This window comes from Vanacampus margaritifer, chromosome 19, assembly GCF_051991255.1.
Source record: "Vanacampus margaritifer isolate UIUO_Vmar chromosome 19, RoL_Vmar_1.0, whole genome shotgun sequence".
NCBI lineage: Eukaryota > Metazoa > Chordata > Actinopteri > Syngnathiformes > Syngnathidae > Vanacampus > Vanacampus margaritifer.
Genome location: NC_135450.1, coordinates 810,210 through 820,363, shown reverse-complemented (window position 1 = coordinate 820,363; position 10,154 = coordinate 810,210). Strand labels below are relative to the sequence as shown.

General features: G+C 38.7%; 1 protein-coding gene across 2 annotated transcripts in view; it reads left to right on the top strand.

Annotated features, from left to right (window-relative positions):
* The first annotated feature begins 614 nt into the window (after positions 1 to 614).
* ube2j1 (ubiquitin-conjugating enzyme E2, J1) overlaps positions 615 to 10,154 on the top strand; it is a 45,687-nt gene continuing 36,147 nt past the window's right edge. Inside the window, exons 1-5 of one of the 2 annotated variants that reach the window (XM_077552484.1) lie at positions 615 to 1,000; positions 2,007 to 2,080; positions 5,149 to 5,281; positions 5,471 to 5,560; positions 8,552 to 8,657. In XM_077552484.1, coding sequence (XP_077408610.1) covers positions 970 to 1,000; positions 2,007 to 2,080; positions 5,149 to 5,281; positions 5,471 to 5,560; positions 8,552 to 8,657 — 434 coding nt within the window. In that variant the 5' untranslated portion in view covers positions 615 to 969. The remainder of the gene's footprint in view (positions 1,001 to 2,006; positions 2,081 to 5,148; positions 5,282 to 5,470; positions 5,561 to 8,551; positions 8,658 to 10,154) is intronic. The other variant, XM_077552485.1, reaches the window with a different exon arrangement.

Sequence of the window (10,154 nt, the reverse complement as noted above, 5' to 3'; positions counted from 1 at the left end):
AAAAATCCCCTAAAGTAGATGTGAAAGACTGATAAGTCACTAAAGAAAGTGTTTGGATGAAGTTATTATTGCAAAAGGAGGTGCAATTAGTTTTTTTTTTTTTAATCAACAACATTTGTTTAAAAATGAATGACAATATTATCATTCTTTTTGTTCAAGTCCATTATCTTCAATGCCAGCATTGTAGATTGGGGTATGACTAAACATTTAATAAGGTTATTTTAATATTTTATACAAAAATCTGACCATGCCTGCAGGGTTCACAAACTTTTGAGCAGCACTGTATATAAAATGTCTGTCCAAAAGAGAATATCGATGTTGATAATTTTAACAGCATCATGTTTCACATCCGTTTGGTTTTGCAAATAATTTCCATTCTACATTGTTGTTTTTTAATGCCATCGGAAAATAAACTTGAAAGCTGCTGGATCAAGAATTGGTTTCTGCAGAATCAGGATTGTTCCCCACAGAGTAAACACATTTTCCTCGGCATATTCCTGGGGGTACTAGCTAGTTTACGAGCCGATAGGCCACATTCAATATGGCAGACGTAGTGACATCTGGCCCATCTTGCTCAATTTCGTGTCTTGCATACATGTCTATGTGCTAAACGGTTCAAGCCTGTAGGCTGAGGCTCCACCTGCTTGGCATTTTCATTTTTGACATCACGCGGACGACTACGGACTATTTAAAATACAGATTTAAATCTCGGGTTTAAACCTCGAAATAAAACCAGATACTGTACTATATATCGCTTTGTGGCGCCTGGAATTAGACGTTTTAGGTGCATGCCTGAATGCATGTGAAATGGATGGATCCAATCACCAGGCTTTCAGTTGCTAGTGAAGCTCATTGATGCTAGCCGCAGAGCTAAATTCAGCTATAACCCATAGGTAGTTGACTTATCGTTAAATAGCGAATTAACCGCTCAACTGCGATCGTATATCTTCTTTCAAGTAATTGAAGATTATGGAGAGTAAATATAACCTCAAGAGTCCAGGTAAATTGCATGATCGCCCCCAGTGTGCTACTCTGCATTAACATCACGGTTGAACTATGGAAGCTGTCCATTCTGTCTAAAATTGTCGACATCCGTGAGTTTGAGTGTCTTTCAAATGGCATATCTATAATCTTGCCTTCGCAAGGCACTTCCATTTGGGACATTCTATGCAATGGTTTGCATTGTTTTGAAAAATTAATTTCTACGATTCATCAATATTTGAGTAGCGTAGGTTAAAATTGTAGTGAACTTGGGTTTGGGTTCGTTGTTTTTGATTATACCGAAACAGTATCTTAGGTATACGATTGTTACATGCTGTAGGACACGTCAGCAGGTACGGGATATCCTGTCAACGCACGATGTGCGCACGCATGTTCAACAAGATGATATTTTTGATCGCTAACCTACGGCATCTACACTAGGACAAAACACTTGCCTGTACAGCATTCGTAAAAACATATACTGTATAACACTCTTAAGTGCGCATTACGTTTGCGCATGTGTGAAAGTAAAAAAAAAAAGAAGACAAAACCGTGGCTAGCCGTCATTTGAAAGGCACAGATTAGAGTGCTGAAAGTATTTGTATAACTGTATACCTTAAAACCTAAGGCTTAGTGGCCACATACGTCGACAGCACTTTGCATGTAAAAAACAGCATGTGTATATATATGTATATATGTGTGTGTGAATATATATATATATATATATATATATATATATGTGTGTGTATATATATATATATATATATATATATATATATGTGTGTATATATATATATATATATATATATATATATATATATATATACACACACACACGCACACATATATATATATATATATATATATATATATATATAATATGTGTTCAGTTCATGTTTGGGCTCAGCTCTCATGTCACATTCCTGGAGCCTGTTTTCTGAGAACCAGCCATCTAAATATGTAATCAATCTTACATCTTTTAACCTAAACTGACATTCATGTTTGTCATTGTTTTATTGGACTAGCGGTGAAGAGGTTGATGAAAGAGGCTGCTGAATTGAGAGATCCAACAGAGCACTACCATGCCCAGCCACTCGAAGTAAGTTTACCACAGTACAGATATGGAGTGCAGAATTATTAGGCAAATGAGTATTTTGACCACATCATCCTCTTTATGCATGTTGTCCTACTCCAAGCGGTATATAAAACAAATTTCAATCAATCAAAAAGGGTATTTGCAACCTCAAATAAATTTCAATCAAACAAAAAAGGGATTTCAAATAAAAAAAATCTTTGCAAACAAATTAATCGATCTGTATTAAAAAAAAAAAACTTTTGCAAACAAGTTTTTAGGTTTTGTTTGCAACTTCTGACTTTTGGTTGGAGATCAGTTTTGCGGTTGCGGATCTGTTTTTTGGTTGCAAATCTTTTTCTGTCTTGTGTGGGCGGGGTCCTCCGCTCAACCAATGATAGAAGCCTATTCATTGGTCAGCTTGGAAGCCGCTGCGACAACGTTCATTGGTCAGCTAGAAATGGGGGTGTGAGAATGTCCGTCTGACTCTTCTTGGCTCATTTTACAGTCGCCGCCAGCATCGAGGTAAATATTGCTGCTTCTTTTTTTTTTTTTTTTTTTACTTTTCTGACTGATCAGTCTCATTTGAATGAACTACCTTGCCCAGCATGATGTAGTGAAGAAACAAGCTACACTACCCCTTCTGTTCAACAGATAGTTGCAACAAAAGAAGCTAGGTTGCAGAATCACGTACAGTTGAGCATGTATTTGCCACCTGGCAAAAGTTAAGTGTACAGTATTACTTGTCTTGGTAAGGCAGTTGAAAACTGATTCTAATGTGCAATGCCATTCATGCTGCAGACAGTATTTGAGGCAGTGATATATACTAATGTGAATTAAAAAAAATATTTACCTTTGTCTTTCCGTGGCGTGCTGACTCTGGTGTCCATGAGCTGTGACGTTGAATTGGTCGTCCCATTCACTCTGTAGTCATTTCCACTCCGGCTGCTGCTGTAGTGATCCATGAGCGTTTTATAGTTTTTGGTATAACTTTGCAGCTTCTACAGACTTTTTGGGGGTCGTGTGAGCATTTTAGTTGTTTGCCTCACCAAGCTTGGCAGTAATAACGTGGTGACTTCGGTGACGCCGATTCAAAGTTGTCCTGCATGCCTTCGTCTCCCAAATTAAAATTAAACTTAAGGTGCTGAACAATTAAAACATACAGTACATAGTACAAAAAAAGATCTCATCCCTCCTCCCAACATCTCCATGATCACACACTCACACGGACACACATACACACACAACATGGCAGGAGGGGGCAATGTCATCCCAGTCATGTCATCCCGGCCCGCCCCACACAAAGTGAAGCGCGTCACAGCCCTCCAGGGCCAAGGGGCCCCCAGGATGCCCGTCCACCCGCAGGAAAAGACCAGCCATCCTTCCCAGTGCGGAGCCTCCCCCATGAGGAAACACTTGCGCTAAAAAATTTGTAACAACTAAATAAAAACAGTTAAACGCTAAAAGAAAACAGTTAAACACTAGAAGAAAACAGAATAGAAATTTTGATATTTTTTTATTAAAAATAAATAAAGAAATTAATAGGGTAAAAAAAATCATTTAAATGCCAAACTAAAAAGGTGTGTCTTGAACCGACTCTTAAAAACATCAATAGTCTCTGCGGACCTGATGCCCTCCGGCAGGCTATTCCGTAGGTGAGGACCATAATGGCTGAATGCAGCCTCACCTTGTGTTTTGGTCCTCACCCTAGGAACAGTTAAAAGGCCGCTGCCAGGGGACCTCAGGAGCTACGAGGGGTGATACGGTAAAAACAGTTCGGATAAATAATATGGCCCAAGACCGTTAAGACATTTAATAACTAATAAAAGCACCTTAAAATCAATCCTGAAGCACACAGGGAGCCAACGCAGTGATTTTAAAACTGGTTGAATGTGCTGCCGCCCTCTGGTCCACGTCAACACACGTGCAGCTGAATTCTGAAGTAGCTGTAGGCTTGAAATATTCAGGGCTTAAAGTACTCCGGCACGGTGCCGGATTTCCGGCATAAGAGCCACTAGCGCAATGACAAATCCAGCGAAGTAAACAAATACATGTGGGGAATATTTGACACGTCTGGCAAAACACCGCCAATGCGGAGAGAAAGCCAACTTCAAAATTAACCTTCCCATATCAAGTAATATGTGGAGCGCAATGCCAATGGATGCATTTATTTGGAAGTTTATTTCCGGGAGCGTTTTGCCAGTCGCGGCACAACGGATGACTTAACTCCTGCGGAACATGTGTCTGCCGTTCTTATTGCCGGCGTAAACAATTGCGACCAAAGTTAACAAAACTACTTCGTACAGAAATCACGTTCGATCGCCAATTAAGGGCATTAAAAGAAGACTTATTTACGCTGACATTGTATTACACGGTGCCTGTTGCCAGTGTTTAGGGCATCTACAGTGTTAGTGTACTAACGGTGCTAGTGGCCGCAGCTAGAGTCATTGGACTACTTTTCAAAGGCAGCCTAATCAACGTGATAATTGCACACTTTGATGCTTTTTTATTTTTTTTGTATGTGCGTGAGCATGTGCATGTGCGGATGTGTAAGCTCAGTATTGTTCAGTCGGTAATTTTACCGTTTCGACATCATCATTGCTCTCTCTCTCTTTATTTTATTTTTATTTTTGGTGGGGTTGTGTATTTTTTTAATGGTGAAAATGTCACATATTTGGTAAGTGGAATTTTTGGCCATCGGTAGGGATAACCTGAACTTCTTAGAATGGTTTGAATCAGTCAAACAATGTAGAAATTAGAGGGGGAAAACAAGATTTTTTTGTGGTTATTTTAATAATGTTGAATTTTTGGTAGGTGGCAATCCTTCCCAAGTTCAATTGAATGAGTTGATTTTTTTTTATTTCAAATGAGAACGATGTAAATGTGTAATGTTGAATGTGCTATGGATACTATTCTATACTATGCTATTCAATAGTGTAGAATAACGTATGAAGGCCTCAGCCTTGCCCTTCACACAATAGCTTTAGAAGTTTATTTACAGGTAAAAATGTCATTGTCAGTGTGATCACTGTATGTATTTTGCTTTTTTCAGATTTGTGGGAGCATGTTGTAATATACTCTGCATACTCTTTTAGGATAACCTGTTCGAATGGCACTTCTCCGTACGTGGACCCCCAGATTCAGATTTCGATGGTGGAGTTTATCATGGCAGGATTGTGCTTCCCCCAGAGTATCCAATGAAGCCTCCCAGCATTATTCTCCTCACAGTAAGACACACTTGAGATTAATACCATGTGACCTGCAGTAGTAAAATCCAACTTTTGACTGTAATGCTTTTTAGAGAAACAGAAAAACTCGGGTCTTGTCTAGTCAATTTATTCACATACTTGTCTTCTCCTTATTGTCCCCACCCCCCGCCATTCACCTTCTTCTGATTCCTATCTTCCACCGCACATGCCCAGCCAAATGGAAGATTTGAAATTGGGAAGAAGATCTGTCTGAGTATATCGGGTCACCATCCAGAGACATGGCAGCCTTCATGGAGCAGTAGGTTTCATCAATGTCTATTTAGTCCGGTGTTTAAACTAGGACCGAACAATTACAGCATTTGCATTTGCAATATTATCATGATTTGTTAAAGGTCTCATAGTATGAAAATGCATTTTAGTGTTTTTTTTTTTTTAAATCAATAATATACATTCCCGGCTTGTATACAATCCAGCCAAGTTTTAAAAAAGTCTGTCGCAACTTCTTAACCTTTCTCCTCCTTTCTAAAATGTGTGCTTCAAACGGGCAGATTAAACTTCTGTGACTTTGTGACGTCAACAAAACACGGAAGTGCATCGACCCGGCCTCTGGGGTTAGTGGCACCGACTCTGGTAAAGGTTTGTCACACCCACAGAAATTCGAGAAGCTGGCTGCTCCTTTTTTTTTTTTCCTGCTCGCATACCCCGTGGAGAACAATGGGGAACAGCGATCGGGAAGTAAGGGTTGCTCTGTCGTCAGAGTCTTTGAGAAGACAGTGGATGAATGTTATTTTTGAAGGACGTGTACCGACAGCATTGACTATTTTATCAGTGTATTTTTAGTGCCTAAAGTGGGAGCTACATTTGTCATGTGGAGGTTGTTTGGTTATAGGAGTTTAGATATGATAAAGCAGACGGTGGTTGGATAATACTGAAGCGGCCGTGTATTGTTTATCCAAGATACAATCCGCGGTGGTTATTTTGCCATGACTGGCAACTTGCCACCGAGTTGACGCGACTTTGTGATGCTAACTGGCCCCTAAGCGGTCTCGACGAGATGGCTTGCACGTTTCGACCGCACAGTGGCCTAAATATGCACATTTGTGTTATTCATAACCGCTTGTAAATGTCTACAAGCATTCAAGGCAAATCAGAGACATTCACGGCGAAATAATGCTCGCAGTAAAGTGGCCGGTTACGGCAAAATAACCACTGCCTAAACAATTGCAAACTAATGCTACGACATAGTCTCTGTAGTAACGTTATGCTACTTTTTCTTACGGTAAAACGTTATGCCACTTTTCGACATAAAGTTCTCAAATGTTCAAAAGACATGTCTGTCTGGCTCAAATTGGTACGGTTGTACCAATCTGCTTTTTTTCGTCATGGCTGCAACATTAGCACATTGGCTACTGGAGCCGAAATCACAGTCCCTTCAAGAGAGAAGGGAAGGGAAAAGCCCTAGGCGTGGCCTGGTGCAGCTTTGTGCATAAAAGTGACACGCCCCCAAAAACAGTTGAACAGAGCATTCTTTGCTGATTTAGGGTTAGCAAAAATATTAGATCCAATGTCAATGATGAATGCATGTCACAGACATGTCTTTTACACATTTGAGAACTATTTTAGTATGTGGAAAAGGTGAAAAATATGAGACCTTTAAAACACGATATACTAATCGCAAAAGCTGCAGTTTAAATGGTCATTAAGGCGCTGAATGGTGGCAGGTCGGGCGCAGAGCATGCAGAGACCAGGGATGTGATTTTTCCGCTTATTCGCGGAATTCCGCTTTTTTTATCCCCCCCCCCCCAAAAAAAAATCTGTTTTTTTTTTTTTTTTTTAGTAGTTCATTGTGTATGCACATGACTCCGACAGATAACATCTTCTGCTATAACAAAGACATTTGTGGTATGCTCAAATATGAGTTACTTTTCATTTGGTCATGATACAATTATTTGTTCATGAAATTTGAACTCTTCAACATTATTTATGTGTTAACTTAGTAATCACATTAGTTAGATATGATGATATTCTCAGTGATAGTTTTTAAAAGCAAAGGCAGTCCAATGTTTTTGAATGTGACTGATTTTGAGTTGACTAAAACTGCCATTTTATATGGGATAGTTCAATATACATTGAAAATTTATGCTGTTGTTTTGTCTATTTCTTTGTCATGTGAGTGCATTGAAAGTACTTAAAAACACGGACCCTGGACCTAGCTGGGTGCCAGCGGCCCCCAGACCCCCGGCTAAATTTTCAGATAATTTCACTTTGGTCAAATCACATCCCTGAGAGACGTCATGGCTATAACTAAAGAGTTTTATGTCTTAGGATACGTTGGGGAAAGTGTCTTACATGTTTGATCTTTTTCGCCTCCTGTGTTGTGTGTGGCTGGCGTTGTGATCCGATTGTGGGAGTGTGCGGGTGTTTTAGGGAAGGGGGAGCCCAAAATCTTTTTTTTGCACTGGGGCCGCTCAGCATGATGTTGCGCCATTGGTTGAAAGAGGCAAAATCGGCACAAAAACAGACCGATCATCTATGTGTGTATGAAGTATAAGCAGGGGTGAAAGTGGGCTGGAACGGTCCGGTACTCCGTTCTGGTAAAAGGTTTGGGACTGGAACAGTGCTTATTTCCCGAAAATATGACGGCAACTGTCAAAACCCCATTTTAAATAACCTGCCAGGCTGCCACACAAGAAGAAAACATTCTACTAACATCGGATTTACATACACAATAAGTCACCAAAAGCGGGGGAGCGCGTGGACGGGCGGTGGGAGGGACACGGTGTGGTGCGGCGAAAATCCGCATGTTCGCCAAAGTTGAAAAACTTGTACTTTCTTCGCATTCCACATTTTGAAGCAAGAAAAAAGTATTTATTGCGGAGAAGCAAAAGAAAAGCAAGCACTCGCGATGCTGTAGACTCGGTGCATTCAATGACCACGCACGCAGTGGGAAATCTCCACATACATAGAAAAAGCTGAATGTTAGTTTTTCTGTTTTGTTCCAGATGTTTGAAGTTTAAATATCTGTATAAAAGAAACCTTTTCGAACCTTTATATCCCCCCCCCCCCCAAAAAAAAATATTCTGGCTGCGCGGCGATCTTTATGTTAGGGAGTTCTGGCAAGAAATTCTAACCACTTTCAGCCCTGAGTATAAGATGAGTGAAACCCAGTGTATTGCTCTTCTACCTCAACCAACTGTACAAGACATTTATTATTTTTCTGAATAGCCTACTGATTTTGCTTTTATTTTATTTTTACATATATGCTTTACTTTTTCTGTCTCTATTTCAGTACGAACTGCTCTAATTGCCATAATCGGATTCATGCCAACAAAAGGAGAGGGTGCAATTGGATCTCTTGATTATACTCCAGAAGAACGGAGGGTTCTCGCCAAAAAGTAAGATTTTTAGTTTTAATTTACCAATTTTAATGGTTATGAGATCGACAAAAGTTGCATAGAAGTAACTGGACTTTGTGGTTGTCAAATATATTTTAATGTTTAATTTAAAAGGCTTTTTCATCATACAATATTATGAATTAAATATTTAAATTAGATTATTTGTGTTTATTTCAGGCAACTATCCAAATTGACATCAGTAACAAAGACGTAAAGAAAAGTACATATTAAATGTAGAAACAAGCTGCCGGAAAGGGAGTGGGAAGAAGAAAACTTATTTAAACACACCCCTATTTCATTCAACATAAATTCAATATAAAACATAAAAGCTGTAGGTTCGTAATTAGTAAAGCTTTAGTTAAAACTCCATACGAGCTCGTCTTGTTCTTTCGTTAACTTTAGTTAGACATTAAATCAACGGTACAAACAATAAAAAAGACACACACAAAAATGAAATATCAAAGAGGAGTAATTAAAGAGTCTGAGTCCAGGAAGAGGAGGTGGTCAAAAAATTGTGTGGCTCTACTCCATATTGCCTGACCGCATTACTCCCGTGTACCACACAGGTCCCCTCCGCATAAAGGCAATCAAATAGGTCTTGAATAAACAAAGCTGTGACGCAATTGTGTAATACTATGAAATGTTATATCCTATATTTACACATTTTAAATGCAAACAATATAACTGTTGCCTTATAATTATTCATTACACACACATGAACAATAAACATTTCAACTTGTAAATAATGTCCTTTTATCAGAATTAACTTAAATCACCTTTATCCAAATATTACTTAACTTAAAATTATGATTTAGGCTCCTACATTACCGGCCCCTAATTGTTCTCAACGGTATTGAAACAATTACTTCCAAAGTGTAAACTTAAATTAAAGGTGCCTAAATAATATTACTACTCATCAAAGGATACTTTAAGTTCTTCTCCGCATTCAAAACAACCTCCATCTGTAGAAGACACAGCTTAGTGATAGGATGACAAAGTTCGTTAGTCTTTGTCTTCACTTTGACTTGACGAACAAGTCCGTCTCCACCAGCAAAAGTTTCCACAATTTGTCCCAGTGGCCAAGAATTCCTGGGTGACGTGACGATCCTCGATCAGCAGAAACAATATAACTGTTGCCTTATAATTATTCATAACACTAGCATGAACAATAAACATTTCAACTTGTAAATAATGTAAATAATATCATTTTATCAGAATGAACTTAAATCACCTTTATCCAAATATTACTTAACTTAAAATTATAATTTAAACTCCTACAAAAGCATTCACCCTATCTGTCAAAAAATAACCTACAGCTTTTTGGTTCAAAACTGATTAGGCAATTATTATTGAATATAACAAAAATACATAAATATTCACATAAGTGTTGCCACAGGTAAAGAATTCTTAATTATATCAGTAAATTTTCAACTAACATTGGTAGCAATAGGAAACAAATACATGTAATGGTAAAGATACCAAGCGCATACCACCACT